This window comes from Podarcis tiliguerta (genome assembly GCF_965153285.1).
Source record: "Podarcis tiliguerta genome assembly, chromosome: 3".
Taxonomy (NCBI): Eukaryota; Metazoa; Chordata; class Lepidosauria; order Squamata; family Lacertidae; genus Podarcis; species Podarcis tiliguerta.
This window is the reverse complement of record NC_139536.1, coordinates 97368838-97391907: the sequence shown is the minus strand read 5'-3', so window position 1 is coordinate 97391907 and position 23070 is coordinate 97368838. Positions and strand designations below refer to the sequence as shown.

The following is a 23070-nucleotide window of genomic DNA, read 5'->3' as shown; positions in this document are numbered from 1 at the left end:
AAGATTCTCAAATGCTTTTAAGTAGCTTTACAGGGTTTTACCTCTGGATGTTCATTCTCTGAAGCAACTTACCAGTTGTGGGAAAGCATCTATTTATATTGGGTGTGGAATTTTTTTCCTGAATGGTGGGCTTTGGAAGACAGTCTGGGGTCTCTTCAGTGTCTCCTTTTGTCCTTTTTGACATGCACTTTAAAGTTTCACTTTCTTTACTCCAAGGGAGTACAGACAGCATGCAGTCACTACTTGTAGCATTCTCATTAATCTCAGCCACCCTTTTCCTCTTTTTGCTACATACTGCAGTGGTTTTACTTAACCCTTGCAACACTGGCTCAGGACTCTGTGATTTCTGCAGGCATTGAAAAGGAAGGCTAACTCTACTTTTATGCTTATTACCGTTAGAAGGTGAAAAATAATCTTCAAAAGAAGTATCTTGGTCTTTAGCACACTTAACGGGTGTGAGCACTGATTTCAAGAAGTCATTCTGAGAATCACTCTCACGTATTCCCGAGGTAGTCAATCCAATACTTGATCTCCTCCTCAGTTTCCTTGGCTTTCTGCCAGTGGAAGAACATTCAGTTGTTACCAGAGAAGGACTTTGATTAACTGAAGGTAGCTCACTTTCTGAATTTATGTGAGAGTTGCTGCTACTTTCAGCAAATTCCAAGTGGTCCAGTTTTTCCGAAGACAGTCTGTACTCATTGTTTGTCTGGAGAAGGTGACTTCCAGTCTTAGCTGTAAAGCAATCCTTCATTTCACTGCGTTTCTCTGCAGAGGACATTTCAGCTTTCGCCATTGTGGGAAGCAAGCCATCTTCCAAGCAAAATGTATTTCTTAAATGTTTGCCACTAGATTCTTTCAGAGTTGTGTGTTTGGAGTCACCTGCATAAACTGGAGAACTGCCTAGCACTTCTCTGGCTCCTTCAACTTCGGGCACACATTTGCTAGATTCCTTTTCCAGCTTCTTGCTTTTAGAATTTCCCAATAAGTTAGTGAAACTTGAGTTTAAATGGTCACTGCTCTCTCCTACAAGCAGAAAGCAATTAACATTGCATTAAAAGCAGAAAACAACCAGCATCTTAAAGACGATTCAAAGAAATCGGCACAACACTATTCAGTTATCTTTGAAAGAGGCTTTAATCTCCATTGACTTCAGCTGATGGTTGGGTGGGCAAGGTTTGGTGAATATGGCCTGTACTGGCTTGCCAGAGCAGCGATGTCACGTTGGCCATGTGACCTGGAAGTGTCTGCGGACAGCGCTGGCCCCCGGCCTCTTGAGTGAGATGGGCGCACAACCCTAGAGTCTGGCAAGACTGGCCCATACGGGCAGGGGTACCTTTACCTTTACCTAGAAATTCAAATTAGTTTTAAATATTTTGGATGTGTTAAGTGTTCAATGTTTAATAGTCATAAAGCTACTGAGAGACTTGTCTGTCTTCAATGAAGGATTGTTAACAGCTTAAAGGAGTTCTTAAATCTAGATCTGACAGGCAGAATATTCCCCACACTTCCGCTGGTTTCTGCTTTTTGATATTGCAGAGAAGGAGAAAACATGGAAAGAAAAAAGTCTATTTATGATTAAAATAAATACAAATGTGCTAGCTTAGAACAAAAAAGTAGCATGTTCTTGGGTCTAGGAAAACTTTCACATCCCATCACAACACTTACTCTCTAAAACTTAATGCAATTTTCCTCATACTTATTTATATTAAGAGCAAAGTGAACAAGGCTTCAATATGTATGGGTTTAGAGAACATAACATGAATAAGCTGCAAAACTTAAGACATCAAACTCAGGTGTTTTACACAAAATAACAAAATATATCAGTATGTTTCCAGCAGTATAGTCTGGTTCAGGGGCTAAATACTGGCAAAATGGTGACAATGCCCGAAAACATCAGCAGTAAAATAATTTTTGCCCTTTCACAAATCACAAGAAACGTAAAATCATACCAGTAGGGGAAAGATTTTCTCTTTTCTCCTTCATTTCTTTTAATCTTTTCTCCATTGCACTGCACTGATACTTTATTTTACTTGCTGGGCTGTAGACTAATGAACCATCATCCTTAAATAACAAAACTGGTGCATCTGTTTCTAAAAGGCAAATTATAAGGAGGATTCAATATTCAATGGCAATATTCAACGTAACATTTTGAAAAGCTGATTTTATACAAGGGATCCCTTCAATAACTACAGGTTTTGAGCAAGTTTCCAAAAACTTTCCAAGCATATCTAAACAAGTGGGAAACACAACTAGAATGCTGCAGTGCATCTTCACTTCCTAACAGTATCACTCTGGTTCATGGTTCTAGCCAATCAGCTATAGCCTCCCATAGGACAACCAATTCAATATTCAATTCAGTTTATTGTGGCCAAGAGATTAAACTTGAAACATGACAGATTCAGTCACAGTCGATAAAAGATCCAAACACATACAATACAACAGAGGCAGTCAATGTGGTGTTGTCTACAAGTTATTGGACTCCGATTCCTATAATCCCTCACTATTGGCCATGCTGGCTGAAACTGATGGAGTCCAAGAACAGAGGGAGGTGTTCACATTAGCTACTACTGCATTACAACAGGCTTCCTCAAACTTGGCCCTCCAGATGTTTTGAGGCTACAATTCCCATCATCCCTGACCACTGGTCCTGCTAGCTAGGGATCATGGGAGTTGTAGGCCAAAAACACCTGGGGGGGGGGCGAGTTTGAGGAAGCCTGCACAACAATATAGGGATATGAGGATATAAGCAACACTTGTTAACCCAACAATGGAAATTAAGATCAGGCTGGTGTTTCACCTGCTATTTCCTGGTCCTATCTACTTCTACCAATACTTTTGTCACTGCTAAAGAAACTACAGTGGTACCTCGGGTTAAATACTTAATTCGTTCCGGAGGTCCGTACTTAACCTGAAACTGTTCTTAACCTGAAGCAGGGGGGGAGAGAGGGAGAAAATGCACATGGAAGCTAGGTGCTGGATGCAGATTTCCCTATTATGTGTAGCTAACTTTGGCATTTGTGCTGCAGCTAATCCATGCAAGGAAAACTATTTCTATATATAGATTGCTGCTGCTAGATGAAGGCCTACACCAGTCTTTTTAAAAAGGCACTAATTCTGGAGAAACCTTAACAGAAAATATTATTGCGAACGTAAGTTATCTGATTTATAATATCCTATAGAATTCCACAGTATGGAAAGGCTGAATGTCTAACATAGGTAGTGGTGAGGAAGGTTGGCTATCTGGGTCTCATTATTGAAAAACTGTGGAGTGTCTGTCAAAAACTGCTCCCTTTCTTGCTCAAAGGTGGTTCTGAAGGTGGGTGAAGCACATATACTTTATTGTAGCTTACTGATTCCAGGAAATAATAGCAATAATAGTAATAATTCATTTCTACCCCACCCATCTGGTTAGGTTTCCCCAGCCACTCTGGGCAGCTCCCAACAGAATATTAAAAACACAATAAAACATCTGACATAAAAACTTCCCTAAACAGATAGTTCTAAGTCAGATAGTTGTTTATTTCCTTGACATCTGATGGGAGGGCGTTCCACAGGGCAGGCACCACTACCAAAAAGGCCCTCTGCCTTGTTCTCTGTAACCTCACTTCTCGCAGGGAGGGAACTACCAGAAGGCCTTCAGATATGGACCTCAGGCTAAACAATGGGGTTGGAGACGCTCCTTCAGTTATACTGGTCTGAGGCTGTTTAGGGCTTTAAAGGTCAGCACCAAGACTTTGACTTGTGCTTGGAAACATACTGGGAGTCAATGTACGTCTTTCAGGACCGGTGTTATATGATCTTGGAGGCCACTCCCAGTCATCGGTCTAGCTTCCACATTCTGGATTAGGTGTAGTTTCCGGATCACCTTCAAAGGTAGCCCCACGTAGAGCGCATGGCAGTAGTCCAAGCGGGAGATAACAAGAGCATGCACCACTCTGGTGAGACAGTCTGTGGGCAGGTAGGGTCTCAGCCTGTGTACCAGATGGAGCTGGTAGACAGCTACCCTGGACACAGAAATATATCCAGCCAAAGAGAGAAGTGCAGAGGAGGCTGGCCCAGAACAGAGACTAGAACTACCTATGACGGCTGAGCACACCTGAGTTTCACCTTTCTAACCAGAGACTGCAGAGTGGGAAATCAAAGGATTCAGAGCACATTGACCCTAAATCCCTCCTTTAACTGGCCATTGGGGAGAATTTGAGAAAGTTGTAGAGAAACAAGTTTGTGGAAAATTTATTTGCTCCTGTTCCTCTTTCTTCCACAAATGATCAATCAGTAGGGAAAGACAAGAAAGAGTAACAAAATAGTGAAGGAAGACATTTGCCTTCTCCCTTCTCATGGTTTATCTGACCATACAAATTTCACAGGGGCCTCCACTTCTTGATATTAGTTTCAAATACAATTGAAAAACCATTCCTTAAGACTATCCTCTATCCTCAAGTTTTGGAAAATCCCAGTATTCCTTTTTAGTGCATTAGAACAGGTTTTATACTTGCCTGTCGCTGCTTTTTGCATAGCTAACTCTTTAGTCAGAACATCGATCCTTTTTTGCAGTCTCCTGTCATTTTCCGGAGCTTTTCTAACAACATCTTTGGGCTGCATGCATTTGTGCTATGAAACAACAACAACAAAATATTTAAAGCGTTCATAAATCTAAGAAGTAATACTTCTTTCACATTTCTCACAGGACATTGGAAGATAGAAATACCGTATATAAGGTATAATATATTTCCACCAAGCCACAGCACAGCCGCCAAAACATTCCTACCCATATCTAGCAGTCTTGTCAGCATGTGTGCACTGGTTTCCTCCTATAAGTACGCAATTTCAAAATTGCAGGAACGCTGCATGAGCAGCTTTTTTATTTTATTTTAAGGAGATACTCTCTTGGAAATCTACATAAAGCCTGCTGAGTAAGATAAACTGAAACACTCCAAAGGGTGGGTTTTGCACATCCCATACTGACCTATAATAATAATAATTAAAAAAAAACCAAAAAACAAAAACAAAACAGGCTACAGACATTTTGGCTTCATATGAGAAGTTGAGTGACCCACCATAAATTTATGGAGGCAAAAGGAAGGTTGAGGGGGGCAGCTGATAACTGCAATGTTAATAACAAACATTACCAGATAATTTTCTCAGGGTGCAAGGCTAGAATGTTAGTAAACACCACTACCTGAACTGCAGGTCACTTATAGGTAAGTTGGACTTTGGAACACCTGTGCTAAATTTTAAGCATTCAACCCACTGATAACTTTCAGAGGACCAAAGATTAATTAGGATCAATTTGAAATAAAAATTAAAGGTTACATTCAAGACCATTAGGAAGCTATACACACACCTTTTTAAAAAATTGAGGTAACCCTTCATTAGTATTTATTGCAGGATACAGTGACTCATCAACATGTGCTCCAGCTTCTCGGCATCTGAGCAAAACAAAACAAAAATGAATTCATATATATCTTTAGTGTAAAATTTGGTTGCAAAGCCACAACTGGCCACAACCCCTAGAGCAGGCATAGGCAAACTCCGGCCCTCCAGGTGTTTGGGACTACAATTCCCATCATGCCTAGCTAACAGGGCCAGTGGTCAGGGATGATGGGAGTTGTAGTCCCAAACATCTGAAGGGCCGGAGTTTGCATCTGCCTGCCCTAGAGGGTATCTTGCTCAAAAGGGTAAGGGTCGAACCTCAGAAGGTGATGGATTCTCCTTTACTGGAGTTTTCTAAATAGAGGTTAAGATGCCCATCTGTCAGGGATTATTTAGCTGTGATTCCTGCATTCAACTAGATGACCCTTTGGATCTCTTCCAACTCTACTATTCTATAGTCTACTTCTCATCTGTTTCTTCCATCATATCTAAAATCTCTTAGAGTTGTATTTTTTTTCTAGAAAGCTCAGATCACCATATGAACCACTCGCTTGCTTGTAAAAGGGATGTTTAATATGCTACAATTTCTATTTATATTCATTAGAATGAAGATAGAGCACAAAGCTGTAAATAAACTAGTAATTTAGGCACGGATAGGAAGGACAGGGGTCACATTCCTTAGTTTTGCTGGCACCCAGAGTTCAAGACAAAGCCCTTCTGGCAAGGCTTAAATGTCAGTCACTCTGTTTTATGTTCAAAGTGAGCATCCTTGGTCTCTCCTACTCTTTTGAAACCACAAGCACTGGAATTTCAATGAGAGAACATACACTATTTCTAATACTTACACTTTTATCAGTCATTTCTTCAGTCCTGAAAACTCAGGAACATAAAATTGCCCGGCTAACCTCTTGCTAACATGCATGGCTGTAGCTTCCCTATCTGTGAGCATGCCAAAAAGTTTCAATCCTTTATGTCATGCCTAATCTAGTCAAACCAACCAAGACAAATTTGAAAATCCACACACAGCAGGCAGTAACAGAAAGCAAAACAAAATATTTGCAATGCGGTCTAACAGATACATTTCTTCCCAGCCACTATGCCTTTATCTACAGCCTTTCCTAGGAATCCATAGATCTGTTACAGAAGCTTCAGAGATTATGGACTTTTTATATATAAATTACAAGCTATGATCTGTGCAAGTGCAAAAAGCTAATTTTCACATGAAAGTGTTTTCAGTGTAAGCATTTCATTATGGATCAAATGGTCTTGACAAGTATTTTCTAAGAACACACAGGGTCAATATTTCTCACCCAAAGCAGGTATAAATTTTCAGTATCTAAGAGTTTATGACCTGAATTTTGTGTGATGAATGATGTGAACTCTTCACAGAGCATCTGAACTGCCAGTTTTCTAATAACGGGCTTAAACTGTTACTATGTTACACTGCAGCACTATTGTCCAATCTGCACTCCAAAAAATTAGGGTTTTTCTAAAGTCTATTTAGAAAATATTTAGAGTCTATTTAGAAAATATTTAGAAAGAACTGTCCTCCATTGCCAAACTTTACTCATCATATAATCACGTTACCAACAAACTCATTTTCCGAATGTCTATTCTTCTTTAGACACTATAGGTGAAACTGCACTAAAGGGGGTGGTGTCAAGATGCTTGGAAAAATTCTAAGCTTTGTATACGTACAAGGAATATTTTAGTGGGAGAGATCTCAAAGTAGCTCAATGAAGCTCAAAGTAGCTCAGTGAAGACAGAACATGTTGAATAACTTCTTTTGGGGAAGATCTTGGCTGGATCTCTGAATACGAGCACTTCACAACTGTAATGTTTTGTTGTGGGCCCTTCCAGGTTCAAGGCAAATATCCTGCCTCTTAAGACAGACCAGCAGCTATCACTGCCACCCCTAGGGCATCAACCTCTTCCTGATTTCGCTGCTGTGGCTTTCTAGTACCATCTGATGTTGGATCTTTCTATAGTGAAATGGCCTTGCAGAATACCTGTGCTGCTTTACCACAGAAGCAAGTACCGTAATGTTTAGAGTTGAGCAATACTAAACTGTTAGTTTATTATTGTTAAACATTAAGCATCCACAGGAATTCAGCATTGCACTAAGGCTGTCATTCCATCACAGCAAGCATTTAGGCTTGCCAGGGGAAACAATACTCCTCCTCCTCCTCCCCTTGCACACTGTGCTGGGAGTTCTCCTGAACCCCCACCCAAGCCAATTTTGGAGGGAGGAGAGGGAAAAGCCCCATTATGAAAGTCAAAGTTCTTGCATAGGACTTCTGCCGACAGGGCTTCTTAGTTTAATCCCACCCAGTTTTTGTATTGCCGCAGCAAAACAGAAATGAAAGGGGCTACTGGGAGGGCTGATCCTGAAGGGATCTAAACTGCAGGTTACTGCTGGGTTGTTCTCAAATAGCATCAGTTCTCCAAGGCAACAGTGTTTCAATTAACATTCTAATATTTTCATGTTTCAATTATGTCAGAACCTGTTATGAACTTCCCATAAAACTTTTGTTGATTAGGTAATCAGATAACTTTATAAATAAACAAGCTCATTCACTGCCCTGAGAGAACTGAGAGCACATCTTCAACTACGCCACAGAACACTCTGCAACAGGGGTGTCCCACAACAAAGAAGTTAACACAGAAAAGTGTTCCCCTTCAGGTAGGAAGTTTGAAAATCCCTGATTTGCAATCTCTTGATATAAAATTCAGATTACAAAACTATGAGATAACAGCAACAACAAAAAAATTAAGTAGCTGAACAATGCACTTCTAGTGACACCTAGTGATCTTACAGTTGTAAAGCATACACATTATAAATATACCCCAGACATCTGGTATATTTTACTAATGAAGTTGAAAATATATAAAGTCAGGAAAACATTTGACAGATTGCATTGGTGCGCCACAAAATTAAATTTTAATGCTCAGCTGATCTAAGCAAATACTACAGACAGCTAATTTTGACATTCCTTGTTTTTTCTTGTTCTTTTCCGGAAACTCAATACACCTGAAGCATTAATGAAGAATTCTTTGGCTATCACACATAAATTTTGAAACATAAAAATAATTAAAGCAAGATTAGCTATCAAAGTCAACAGCCTGCACAGATAAAGAACAAGATAACCCACTTAAGAATTGGGTAAATTGAATACACTTGTTTCTAAAACACCAAATAAAAAATCATTATACTTTACTTTCCCCCCCCATCCTTTTGACATATCCTGTGCCCATGTCAGGCTTATGTCTCTAAAGATTACAAAAATGAAATCCTTATTTTATGCGCATGTGCGCACACAGACACACACACTTGTAGTTTACATTGAATTTCACTGTACCATTTATCTTCTTCTTAAACATTTTGTTTAAGAAAAAATACTTGATACCTACATATATACTTCTGTCACGGGACGATTCGGCCATCTAGCCCAGTATTGTCTACTACTCTGATTGGTAGTGGCTCTCCAAGGTCTTCCCTAGCTGTGGTATCCAATATGCTGTTAACTGGCAATGCTAAGGATTGAACTTGGGACCTTTTGCAAGCGACACACATGTACTACTTCTGAGCTATGAGTTCTCCCCAATGTGTGCCTCCTTTGAGAGGCTCAGCCTTGGATCTTGCATAATTGTCGCCAGCAGTTGTTGCTTGCCACCATTTTATTCAAATATGCAACTACATACTGCATTTTTTGACAACCACACTGATGCTACTAGCATTCTGCTTTCAGTATTTCCCCCTTCATACCCTGGAGATTGGCCAGTTGCCTCTGAAACAAAAGGTTCATTGTTTGGAGGTGTTCCTGTACCCATCTCTGTTACTTGTGCTACAGCAGTCTCAATGGGTAGGGCTGCCTTTTTTCAGCTATAGCTGATATGCCAACTTTGGCTTTTCCAGGACAGGGATTGCCAGGCCATGGTGATTCATGCATTGGTAACCTCAAGACTTGGTTGTATTCAACTAATTTTTACTCAAGGTAGACTGTTGGTGGGCACAAACTACCAGCAGCCCATAACTCCCTTCCTTAAAAGCTTGCACTGGCTGCCAATATATTACTGGGCTAAGTTCAAGGTTAACTGTATTAATTTACAAGGCCATTAACAACTCGGGTCCAGGATACCTTAAAAACCACCTGATCTCTTATATCCCTGGCCAGATCACTGAGGTCTTCAAGGGAGTCACTCTTTGTGGTCATCCATGTCTCCAACACATTCCTTGCAGCCACTAGGAGTCACAGCAGTGCGGGCCCAACTCTGAGAAACTCCCTCTCAGCTGAGATCAGGTATACCTTGCAGCCTGCTGAACTTCAGGCACTTGAAGACCTTTCTATTCTGTTGACATTTTTTTTTTTTAATAAATTTTTTATTGAGTTTTCAAACAAATCATACATAAATCATAAAAAATCCAAAAAGAGATCATAACATACAAGTAGTGTCAAAAAAAGGGGGGGGGAAGGTGAAAAAGAAAAAGTACTTCCCTTCATCTCGGTCTAGGTTATTTAACCATCCTATCTTTCAGCGGTCTCCATTCTCTCTCTGTATCTCAGCTTCACAGATTTTATGTATCACCTACTGTAATTTTAATATTACCTAAATTTGTTTCTGTATATGTTAAGAATTTATTCCAATCATTAATAAATTTTTTACTTTTTTGATGCCTGATTCTTTGTGTCATCTTAGCTAATTCTATATATTCAAATACTTTAATCTGCCATTCTTTAATTGTTGGAATATTGGTGGTTTTCCAGTTCTGCGCCAACAGTATTCTGGATGCTACCATTGCATACTGGAACATTGTCTTATCCTCTTTTTTAATTTCCTCACCGACCATGCCTAACAAAAAAGCTTCAGGTTTCTTGGGAAAAGTGTATTTCAAGATCTTTTTTAGTTCCTCATAAGTAAGTCCCTAGAACCTTTTCACCTCTACACAAGTCCACCACATATGGTAGAAATCACCCTCTTTTATTTTACACTTCCAGCATTTCCTGTCCCCAGTCTTATACATTTTTTCCAATTTTACTGGAGTGATGTACCAACGATACATCATTTTTTCCATATTCTCTCGGAGCCCCACACATGCTGTAAATTTCATATCTATTTTCCAAAGTTGTACCCATCTGTCGTATTCTAGGTTATATCCCAAGTCTATAGCCCATTTAATCATAACCTCCTTCACCTCCTCATCTTTGGTATCCCATTCCAATAGTTGATCGTACATTTTGGATAAAAGTTTGGTATTTCCTTCTACTATTTCCACCTGAAATTTCGATTTTTTTCTCATTTATTCCTATCTTTTATGTTCGTTCCATAGAGCATTTATTTGATGGAATTGTAACCAACTTACTAACCTATCTTTTAAATCTTCATATGTTCTAATCTTCCAACCTTTATCCGATCTAACCAGGAGGTCTTCTGTTGACATTTTAAGTGTGTTGCATTATACTTAACTAGGAAATTTATGGTTTTTTTTAACCCATGTTTTTTGTTTGCTTTAAATGCCACATTATATGGCTGAATAACTGTTTTACTGATTGTTCTTCAAATTGCTTTCATCTATGGTGAAAAGCAGTCTACAGATACTGGCAGTACTTACTTTTCAACCCAAAGCACTGATACTAGTTTTATCCCAGCCTTCTGAGCTCTATTCCATGTGGAGGAGAGTCCTTCTTTAAAGATTACGTGAGTCACTTGCTTGTTCAAAGTCTTAGAAACCTATAGAACATAAGAACATAAAGTATCTCCCTGTAAGTTGTACTGAAAAGCAATACATTATGACGCACCACTTTACTAGGTAAGCAAATAATTTGCTGTTTTTAAAAATGTGTCAATTATTAACATATTTGATTTAGGCAGAAAAACAAGCTGATTAATTCTAAAGCGCTTTGCTATACACCTTGGCCACAGTCCAACACACAGGGGAGTGTGGTTAAATTCATTGTTATTCTTAGGTAGCAACAATTGTTACAACGTGTAACCAATTCTGCTTTCTTCAAAAAAGAATAACTTACTTTTGCTCCCATATCAATAAGTTGTTGAGTAAAACTTTTAGAGTAGTTTTCTGTTCTGCTGGATGACCATACTTCAACATAGGCTACAACACCTATAAAGGAATAAAAAAAGAGAAAGATCCAAATAGTTGTTGTTTAGTCGTGTCCGACTCTTTGTGACCCCATGGACCAGAGCACGCCAGGCACTCCTGTCTAAATAGTACGAAATGTTGAATAATCTTTGGATTGCCACTTTTAGGGTGCAGTGTCTCAATTATTTCCATAGAATTACATCAGTTAATTCCTGCTTTACATCATATGCATATAGTTGTTCTTACTCGCTGCCTTGTGGGGCATCCTTGAGAGAAGACTAAGGAGTAAACCCAACGCAAATCCAGAGGAGTGCCTAAGATGGTTGCATGGCATCTTGTATGCCTCCTTCTGGCAACTCCTACAGCCAAGCTGCCGCCAAATGCATTGCTCTGCTTTCCTTTTAACCACATCAGTGAGGCCAGTGGGGGGCCTTGTCATCTGGGCAGCCCAGGACACTGCAATTAGGCCTTTGACTGGTTATATAAGTGCCTTTTAAACCGGGGTGTGTGTGTGTGCATAGTTTGTTACTATGCATTGGGGGGGGGGGGGGTTAGCTTGTTGTTCCGATACTGGGCTGTATAGAAATTTAATAAATCACCACCACCACCACCATTAAGGAAGTATCAACATTGTACAAAAAGGAAGGTATACAGTGGATGCTCAGGTTGCGAACGTGATCCGTGTGGAAGGATGTCCACAACCCGCAGCGCTGTGTCTGCGCACATGCGGGTTGCGATTCGGCGCTTCTGCACATGCACAAAACGCGATTTAACACTTGTGTGAATGCGTGAATCCCGGATGTAACCCATTCCGGTAGTTCTGGGTTTCAGTGTGTCCGTAACCTGAAAATGCACAACCTGAAGCGTCTGTAACGCGAGGTATGGCTGTATTCAGTACTGTTTAAAATGGGAATTTATTATTTTTAAGCCCTTAAGAAACTGGGTAGGGACGCGGGTGGCGCTGTGGGTTAAACCACAGAGCCTAGGACTTGCCAATCAGAAGGTCGGTGGTTTGAATCCCCATGACGGGGTGAGTTCCCGTTGTTCGGTCTCTGCTCCTGCCAACCTAGCAGTTCGAAAGCACCTCAAAGTGCAAGTAGATAAATAGGGAAGGTAAACGGCGGGAAGGTAAACGGTGTTTCCGTGCGCTGCTCTGGTTCGCCAGAAGCAGCTTAGTCATGCTGGCCACATGACCCGGAAGCTGTACGCCGGCCCCCTCAGCCAATAAAGCGAGATGAGCGCCGCAACCCCAGTCACGACTGGACCTAATGGTTAGGGGTCCCTTTACTTTTAAGAAACTGGGTACACAGCATGCGGTCTGTTACATTATACAGTCAACCATGGAAAACGAGCGGGGGGGGGGGGGCTGAACGGAGAGGGGCTCCTGACCTTGATCTGGAGGCTCCCGCCCCCCCAACATTTCTAGTGAGCCCCCAAGGGTTAACTTCACGCACATGCCTTAGGAAGAAGCGGGTGGGCGACCGCGAGGGGGAGAGAAAAAGCAGCAACCCCCGCGCGTCTGCCTCCTTCGTAGGCCCAGCTTTCGCCCCAAGCTGGAAAAAGTATTCTGCCTGAGGGCGCCCCCCACCTCCCCGTCGCCAGTCCAAGCCGACAAAAAGCCCCGCACACGTGGGGAAAGCACTCCAGAGGCTCCCCATCCCCACTGGGAGGCCTGACAAGAGGCCGCCTCTCCGCTGGGCCGCTACCTGTCAAGACAGGCCGGGCACAACGCGGCGGGACGTCGGTGAGCTCCATGAGGAAGGGAGCAACGGTGCCGTTCAAATGAAACCGCCGTCGGCTGAAGGGGCATGCGCACTGAGCATGCCTTTCTCTCGTCCCTCTTTTCCGGTTCCCTCCCTCCCACTCTCTCTTCCGGTCCCGCTCTTGCTTCACGAAAACCATAGAGAAAAGTGGGCGTGGGGTTTCCCACTATGAGCGTCATAAAGTACGGGGAAAGTTCTAAAGCGGGGTCCCCTCCCCTGCCCCGCTCCCCGCCTTCTTCCTGCTACTATCGTTCAGGGAGAGCGAAAAGCAATGGAAGTCAGGGAGCTCTTACAAAAGCTTAGGTCACGTTTTGGAGACGTTCCCACCATGGGTGGTGTATTGCGTTTGTTTTGGGGGTTGCTTTTGCTTTCTTTTCTCCCCGGTTTTGAGCTGCAGGGAAAGCCAGACGTTGACTGCGGTCAATGATGTGTGTGTGTGTCTGTTCGTTTGTTTTAATAGGCAGCGCCGGAGTTACGTATAAGCTAAACAAGCTAATAGCTTAGGGCACCACTCTCTTGGGCAAACGCCAGCTCCCTCGTCCTGAAAGCGAGATGAGCACCACAACCCCAGAGTTGCCTTCTACTGGACTTAACTGTCCAGGGGTCCTCTACCTTTAGTGAGCTAGAAGCAGGTGGCAGGTGGAAATCTGTGCTGGAATCCAAGGCTATGGTTGTCAGAACTTGTGTTGACTCTGAGCCGCTCCATCGTAGGCTCAGATTGTGTGTGTGTGTGTGTGTGTGTGTGTGTGTGTATAAGCCATATATCCTACAGACACAGCAGTCTCCACTGTCCCTCATTCTGAGGAATACAAAGTGCCTGGAATCCCCGGAGCTCTCAAACCTGGGAGTGATGCTGAGAACCAGTATAGAACTACATGGGCTAATGATTCAACTCAATATAAGGCAGTGCCCTATGTTCTTACAGACAAGATGGTGTTGGAAATACCAATGCTATTTTGTTCAAATGAGCTTATGGATATAAGAAACGATCATACTGAGTCATTGGCCCACCTAGTTCGGTGTTGTATATTTTAAAATTAGCTGGCAACAGCTCTTCCAGGGTCTTATGTCAGGTGCCTTTCCTTCCTTTGCTTCTTAAAATGTGATGCGGGTGCCTTGGTGTCAAGACACACTGCCATATTATAAGGTTAACAAACGTCCCTGTTTCCAGGGGAAAGTCCCCAGATTTACAAATCAGTCCCCTGACAAAATCCGTCTCCATCAACCAAAGTTGAAAAGTGTTCCCGGATTCGTTGAAAAGAAGAAGAAGAAGAAGAAGAAGAAGAAGAAGAAGAGGAGTTTGGATTTGATATCCCGCCTTTCACTCCCTTTAAGGAGTCTCAAAGCGGCTAACATTCTCCTTTCCCTTCCTCCCCCACAACAAACACTCTGTGAGGTGAGTGGGGCTGAGAGACTTCAGAGAAGTGTGACTGGCCCAAGGCCACCCAGCAGCTGCATGTGGAGGAGCGGAGACGCGAACCCGGTTCCCCAGATTACGAGACTACCACTCTTAACCACTACACCACACTGAATCCGGTAACCTTACCATATTAGGCAAATTATAAACCCAGCAGGTGTTGAAGGAGGTTGTGCATGCCCAAAGGGAGCTTTCATAACCATAGCTGTCAACTTACAGATTTGAAAATAAGGGACCAGCAGCCTCGAAAATAAGGGATCAGCAGCCAAAATATGGAATTTCCTCCCCCCCCCGCCATGTGCCCACGCTCCAGAGAGACCTTTTCCCCGGCAAGGGTGAATGGGCTGTTGATGACATATCCATCCGATTCCGAGCACAGGTATGTTCAACTTCTGAGCCCCTCCGAGCCAAAGGCAGAAAGCCCAGCCAGCAGCCAAACGAAGCCTCAAGCGGTGGTTCCCACAGCGCAGCAACCCGGCAAAGGGGATGCAGCAAGGAAAACCACCGTCACCTCTCCGCTGGGAAGCTCTGAGCAAAGGCGAGTCTCCAGGCAACGCGGCCGATTTGATCGGCACAAGGCATGCAAGCTCCACCCCCCATTCGTTCTTAGACTCCTTATTGGGTGAGCAACGCAGCCAAGCAACACAGTTGGAGCCTCCCTCCTCCCTGGCCGGCAGGGAGGGAGGGAGAGGAGCTGCTTCCTTTGAAACCCGGGAAATTTACAGGATATCATCAATCCAGGACAGCAGCGGGACACGGTGCTGGGATAAGGGAGTTTCCCACCAAATAAGGGACGCTTGACAGCTATGTTCATAACATCTAACAACACTGGCACAACATCATGTTAGCCCAGTATATCTGTTAATATCCTATTCTAAGCTCTCGGAATAAGTGGTAGAATCACACATTGGAATGTTAGACAATGCTGGAAACTCTGAAAATGCACAGTTCAGCAGATTCACATTTGGTTTAGGCAAAGTGAAAGAAATGGCAGATATAAGAGGCATATTTATGCAAGCTGAGTACCATGTTGCGGCAAGAGTAATTTCTAGCCATTTTAAAACAAGGTTCGGCACAGTAGATGGCACTATAGTGCAAGAATTGCAAGTACTTTTTAAAATTCTCCTGCAAAAGCATCTAGCATCCGTTCCTGAAGATATTTTATTTATCCATCTAATTTTAATGCAAGTATGTAATGCTCATATGGGGACTGCCAATAATGTAGTATCCCAACTGTTGCTTCATAGTTCCTCTTGTGGATGTTATCAATAAACGGGATAGTGTAAAGTCACTTACAAAATAGAAAAATCAAGTGGGAAATGGATATTTGTCTCTTCCATCTTGTAGGATCGAGAAGGTTTTCTTCCGAAAGAATATAATGTCTGCCTACCACGTGTGGTCAAAAAGATGTTGCATAAACCTGCCAGGTGCGTGTGTACCTATAATGATCCCAAGTGTTGACTGGCAACACAGCTTATGAATTGTGTGGCTCACCCTAAAGAGTTCATAAATAGCTTAGTTCTCAGGCAGTCTCCAGGGCTGGGTACCCTTGCATCAACCGTACCAATTGCAACATTTGACCCTAGCTCTAAATGGCAATGAATAAGTATCATCAATATTTTAAATCAGCACATGGCAATCTTTTTAAAATGTAAAGGACCATACTTGTGCTATGAGACTTTTTATGGCAATGGTTCCAGAAAAAAAAACAGGACACACGGTATTTATGCCTCTTCTGATTCAGTGCCTTCAATTTTATTCACTCTTGGTGTCCTGTAATTTAACAAATCGCCCCTTGTGGATTTGACTCAGCAGCGGGTTTATTTTCGAGTACTTGGGGATGTTGATAATAAGATAATGTCATCGCCTCGCCACCACTAGGTCACACTGTAAAAATACACCTCTTTGGCATAGCATTTCCCTAAGAGTCAAAATGACAGGGGAGAGAATGACAGGGGAGAGATACCATTTTGAAGGGAAGAACTCTAATGCTAACCTCCCAGAAATAAATCCCATAATAAGAGTGAGAGCAGGGCTAAATTCCATACAAAGTATGAGTCATCCTTGCTTGTAGCTGGACTGGAAATTTATCTAAATTGCTTCCCATACTGATCTTGATAGTCTGTGTTCTGGCCTCTGGTAAAAGTGTTCCACTGTGAAATATCTGCAATGTACTTGGTGCAATAGAAATGGGTTATATGACAGTCAAGTGCTGAGCTACTTTCCTTTAAGTCAGTAATAGATATTTTGGGCAATAGAATTTTGCATGGGAAATAGTAATTCCTTTCTTATTAAGGAATGAATTTATTGCATTTATATCTCATCGGTTGCCCCACAAGAAGCCGTAAAAATAACGTTTTCCAAAAATGATTCTGGTGGGTATGTGTTATCCTGCACTTTGATCAAACACTGGTGGAATCTACACATATATATTTTTTTAAAAAATACATTGCGAAAATGCTTTTTTTAAAAAAATGTTTTGAAAACTGTATTGAATTTGCCATAGCTCACCATAGCCATCTAATGTCAGATTTGTAGAATGCACTTCACAATACACTTAGAACGTTTTATTTGCAGCTGTATAGCTGTGTCCCCAGTCTTGAAATTATCAATCATTGGCTGTCTTATTTTCTAAAGAATACCCAGGAAGGGGTGGTGGGGTAACAACATCATACTGTAGCATAGAACAATGAGCATAATTGGATGTGTTAGAATCCCACATACTTTGAGTGAGTTAAATATAAGAGTGATATTATAATAAAAAGAGTTTTAAAATATTCACTGCTTTTTTGAAACATACACACAAAACCTGCCATAGAATTAATTAAGGGGATATGTGTGTGTTTTCATATCATGACTGTTTAGCCATGGACCAAATAGCCTCTGGGTGGAAAATGAGTATCATATTCCTGATTTATAAGAAAGGGGATATGAATGATCTACAAAACCATAGGCCAATTAGCTTGTTAGACATCTCAAAGCTATATGCATGGTATCCCTTTCAAAAATTATCAGACTGGTTGCAAAGTACAGTGGTACCTCGGGTTACATACGCTTCAGGTTACATACACTTCAGGTTACAGACTCTGCTAACCCAGAAATAGTGCTTCAGGTTAAGAACTTTGCTTCAGGATGAGAACAGAAATTGTGCTCCGGTGGCGCGGCACCAGCAGGAGGCCCCATTAGCTAAAGTGGTGCTTCAGGTTAAGAACAGTTTCAGGTTAAGAATGGACCTCTGGAACGAATTAAGTACTTAACCCGAGGTACCACTGTAACAACAAGTAGGGTTCAGAGGATGACACAGTACCATTGATCAGTGTTTTGCTCTGAATCATAGTATAAGAAAATATACTAAGAACATTCAGAACAATCTTTATGCTGCGTTAAAACATAGACCGTGGGGGGAAATTCAAATTGCCAACATCAACTGCAGACTTATGAGGGTCAGAGTAGGTTTAAATGGTGGTATGACTGACACTTTTAAAATGTTGCTAGGAGTAAAGCAAGTTTGCATTCCGGCTCCCCCTCTTTTTAACCTTTCTATTAATGACTTGGTGCCATATTTAGCCAACACAAGCTCCTCCACTCCAGTAATAAGGAACAGGAAAATCTAAGTCTTGATGGATGCAGATGATTTAGTGCTCCTCTCTCTTTCCCAATTGGGCCTCAAAAACCTCTTGGAGGTTTTCAGCACCTACTGTAAACAGGAAAGCCTATCTATAAATTACTCTAAAATGAAGATTGTGATTTGTGGCAGACACAGTCCTAGGTATAAATGGTGCTTGGATCAGCAGGCTATTAAACAAATTTGCTTATTTAGATACCTGGGTATCGTCTTTCATGAAACCATCTCTTGGAAGTATCATAGAATCATAGCCTCATAGAATTGAAGATATGGAGACAGTGGAAGTCAAACCACAGAAAACCAAAGGGACACTGATGAAGTTCTACGACAATAAGAAAGGAAAGTTGATTGAACCTGCCCCAAATATATTTGGTAGCAAAGTGCTTACAAAAATGCTCTATATGGTGTTGAACTCTGAGGCTTTGATTCGAACTTCATTAAAGTTTTGGAAACTGCAGAATATTTTGTTTCAGAAGCTGTACTCTCTATGTCAGGGAACTGCCATCGGAGCGGGAGGCGGAGAGGAGGCTCCAGGATGATGGTGGAGAGGGTCCAAGTAGGAGGAGAGGTAGCCCATCCGCTGGGGAAGGAAATCAGCGTAACATCAGTGGAGAAGGGGGGCAGATGGAGGAATCGGAGAGGTGGCTCCAGGACTCTTCGCAGGAGACCAGCGGAGAGGGCACGAGTACTCCGTTGCCCACACCCACTTTGCGCAGAAAACTTCCGCGCAGGCAAAGGGGGAGGAGACTGGGCGTCAAACAGCTTCTATGTTGGAAGCGGTTTAAGAAACGCCCACTGACGGATTCTGCCAGCAACTGAGGCAGCCACGGATCTTGAGGCTGTCCTGACAGAAAGGGTTCAACCAGGCAACCTAGCCAGGAGTAACGGCAACTTACGCATGAGCAACCCCTAGAACCATTACACTCTACAATCAGGAATATCAGCAGCTGTTCTTTGTACTGAATCCAGGTGGCCAACAATTAAGACAAGAGCAGACTGCGTTATTCAAATGGATATGACCCTCTTGCACAACAAATTCAACGTCCTCCCCACCCCCACCAAGAAAAAGAAATTGATTTCCCCCCAGAAAGGAAAGTAATGAGTTAACAATTGCTTGTCATGATATTGTAATAACCTCTCTGCAAAAAATAAAAATAAAAATCAGAATGAATGTCCCATAATAACTTATAACCTTCCTGCTGTTGGTGACATTAAATCAAGACGAATGCTCAATGAACAGTTTGTCTGGAAGTAACCCAGGTCTTAATTTGATGAAGTTGTGGATGCAAAGGAGTTTGAGCTGAGCTCTGTCTACAACAGGGTTTTCCAGCTTTCTCCTTTCTTCCGTGGCACTGCAATTCTGCTGAGGGGAACCTTCTAGGATAGAGTGTGATGTGATAATACTAGGAAGCATAGCTGGAGAGGGGCATTGGTGGAAGTTAGGGTCATATTTACATGTCTAGAAGCATCTTCTGATCGTGCAAGATGTTAACGGTACCCCATTCTGTTAAATTATTATTTGCTGATGTTTGATTTTACTGTTTACTATTCTAATGGATGATTGAATCTTGATATAAGTTGTTTATTTTAAAGTTATTGTGACTTTTTATACAGGATCTGATTGTTACTATTAATATTTTACTATTATTTTTATGTGTGTTGGGAGCCACTCAGGGTGGCTGGGGCAACCCAGCCAGATAGGTGCGGTATAAAATAATAAGAAAGAAGATTCCACCTAAACATTAGGAAGAACTTCCTGACAGTAAGAGCTGTTCGACAGTGGAATTTGCTGCCAAGGAGTGTGGTGGAGTCTCCTTCTTTGGAGGTCTTTAAGCAGAGGCTTGACAACCATATGTCAGGAGTGCTCTGATGGTGTTTCCTGCTTGGCAGGGGGTTGGACTCGATGGCATTTGTGGTCTCTTCCAACTCTATGATTCTATTATTATTATTATTATTATTATTAGGTTTATCAGTTTTCAGTACCAGGACATGCAGGTTCATAATATAGTGGTTTTTTTCTCCAGTCACATCAACTTCTAAACATCTGACATTATGAAAAAGGGCCTCTGAATCATAAGGATTAACTAGTAGATGGGCTGCACTGTGAAAAGGACTTAACCCCCCCCTTCTGTTTCCAATTTCAAAGCAATACATATAATAAAAGCAAATCAATATTTTTAGTTACTGAAAAGAAAGAAAGAAAAAAGTGTCGTGTTGCAAAGACAAATTCTCCAGAGGACGTTGCTGGGAAAGCAAATACTCCTTCCACTCCTTTTGCTCAATCCAACCTTTCTTACATAACCTTCTGATCTAGACCAAGTTTAGAAAGTCACCTAGAAACTTAAAAGGAAACACAGCTAGCAATTTTTCCCAATCATTTTCTATAGACGCGTTGCTTTTGCCCTTTCCTCCCCAGGAAGTAGGTTATCTGGCCAACAGAGATAAATACCTTATTTAGTAAATTCAGGGGTAACCAAAATGAGTCATACATAAAGACTGATGGTTTTTATTTCTGAATATAAAGAGGAATAACAAATGGGCAAAGATATAAACTTCACATGAAGATATAAACTAATGTCTTCATGTAAACAAGAGTTATTTTGGGATGAAAATCTGAAATATAAGGTCTGCTTTCTCAGACCTTATATTTTCCCTCTTTTAGTATGTTGTGAGCTTGTTTTATTTTAGACCTTTGTTTGTTAAAGATTAGGTATCTTTTTTCTCCCAAGTCTATCTCAAGTTCACAATAAATTTGCATTTCTTAAAAAAAGAAAAACCTCCCGCACAATTTATTCCGTGACCCCAAATTTGTTCACTCAAATGTTTGTAAACTGTTCATCATTAATAAGTTCAGTAACATAATGCTATGTGTCCAGGGAGTCTTCTCTTCTCATGAGGTGGCCAAAGTATTGGAGTCTCAGCTTCAGGATCTGTCCTTCCAGTGAGCACTCATTCTACATAGTAATCAAGGCTAACCAAGTTCTTTGTTCAGCTGAGGCAGAAAATTCCACAAATGCCTCTCCATCAAAAAATAACAAACAAATTCATGACACCCCAAATCGGGAGCCTGAGACAGCAACCCTACTGAAGTCCTTCCCCTTCCAACTAGCTAATTAAGCTAAGATATTTCCCAAGCTGCATCTGTGTTGAATTTGCTTTTAAGATGTGTTTATTTTTTTATCATGCCTTTCTTAAAAGCAGCTACTATTGTCCCAGTTCCAAAGAAGACGACAATTACCTGCCTGAATGACTACAGACCTATTGCATTAACATCTGTAGTGATGAAATGCTTTGAAAGACTGGTCCTTCAACACCTTAGAACCTGCTTTCCAGCGAACTTTGATAATCATCAGTTTGCCCATAGAAGAAATAGGTCCACAGATGATGAATGAAAAGATAACAACAGGGCAACTGACTTTTGGATTTGGTGGGTGTGCATCAGTAAACGAGGGGAATTAAGACCAAGAGAGCTGAGGGGGGGGGGGTGCTCGTGTAATCTCAAGTTGCACAAGTGAAAATAAAGTATTTCAATTTCAATATTTCAATTGTTTGCCACCCCAGGGTCCTTTGGAAGGAAGGGCAGGTTATACATTTAATAATAAATACATAATAAAATAGGCTTAGAAACCTTGAAAATCACAGCTTCCAACAGGTCCCGAAATCTACGCAGAAAGAAGTCCTTCAGTGAAGAAGTCATCCCTGCTTCATAAAACCTCTGGATGCTCACCTACCCAAATAGTCCATGAATAGACATTTGAAGCAGAGAAATATCTACAAAACAGCACCTTCAGCATGATAAATACAACTGCGGATTGAATAGTTTTGTGAAAAATGGCATTGGATGCAAATGGCAGGTTCTCTTTTCATATGGGCTGCTGCCAGGTTACGGCTTTATGTCTCCAAGGCTATTGTTGGTATGAAGAAAGCTAAGTTAATTTGTTTAGCATGGTAAATGTGCTTGAGAAAATAACCGGAATTCAGGCTTCTGTTATATTTTCCTCATTGTGTGTCTGTGTGTGTGTGTGTGTGTGTGTGTGCGCGTGCGTGCACACACACACACACTCAGCCCTCACTGTAGGTTTCTTTCAGTGTGGGGGGCTGTTACATTTCTATTTGACATTTCGTCTTAGTTTGAGATTAGTGGTTTGGCTTTTTTTTTGGGTGGCGAGGTAGGATGGGAAATACTTTATTTCACCTGGGTGAAAGACCCAGTTTGGCACCCCCCACGCGCATTTGCGTACACACACACACAAGCTGGGAGCATCAATGGCGCCCCTCTAGAGGCTTAAAAAACCCATTGGGATGTCTCCCTTCTGTCTCTGAGGACACTGAAAAATAGCTTCTCAATGTAAACCATGAACTTAAGCACCTATCCAGAAAGATTAGTACTTTCTGCCATGTGTGTATGAACTTGTGTGCATGTGATCCTCTGTTCTCCTGTTCCAGCCATGCCATGCTTCTCCCCACCTGCACCCCAGTGACCAGGTTTTCCTCCCCCTCTTTAAATCTACACTCATGGATTTCAATGCTAAAAGAGTTAAGGAATGATTCTGATAACAATGTAGCCATATGACATTATTTGTTGACGTTCACAATGCATTATTATAACGTGACACCGGAGAAGGGCTGCAGAGCAACCCTCTACCAGAAACCAGGTGGAAACAAAGCTAAAAATGAAACCGAAGAGGACTTTCCGAGTCTTGACATTTTAGAATGGTATTTCTAATAACGTTCTCATAATGTTTAAAAGGTGAGTGTTGATCCAGCCCAAGTCCAGTTCACGCATTCTGTTTGC

At 41.6% G+C, this 23070-nt stretch overlaps 1 protein-coding gene and 1 long non-coding RNA gene across 2 annotated transcripts in view; one reads left to right on the top strand and one right to left on the bottom strand.

Moving 5' to 3' along the window:
* Nucleotides 1-13302, bottom strand: part of MCPH1 (microcephalin 1) — a 108462-nt gene extending 95160 nt beyond the window's left edge. Inside the window, exons 1-7 of the mRNA XM_083432317.1 lie at nucleotides 13177-13302; nucleotides 11400-11491; nucleotides 10985-11103; nucleotides 5345-5429; nucleotides 4497-4611; nucleotides 1950-2090; nucleotides 73-1023 (exon numbers count right to left, since the gene is read on the bottom strand). Of these exons, the coding sequence (XP_083288443.1) occupies nucleotides 73-1023; nucleotides 1950-2090; nucleotides 4497-4611; nucleotides 5345-5429; nucleotides 10985-11103; nucleotides 11400-11491; nucleotides 13177-13225 (1552 nt within the window). The 5' untranslated portion in view covers nucleotides 13226-13302. The remainder of the gene's footprint in view (nucleotides 1-72; nucleotides 1024-1949; nucleotides 2091-4496; nucleotides 4612-5344; nucleotides 5430-10984; nucleotides 11104-11399; nucleotides 11492-13176) is intronic.
* Nucleotides 13303-14768: 1466 nt separating this feature from the next.
* On the top strand, nucleotides 14769-19354 carry LOC310673500. Its single transcript, XR_014509080.1, has 2 exons — nucleotides 14769-15029; nucleotides 19189-19354. It is a non-coding gene; the product is annotated as an uncharacterized lncRNA (long non-coding RNA).
* The last annotated feature ends 3716 nt before the right edge of the window (nucleotides 19355-23070 follow it).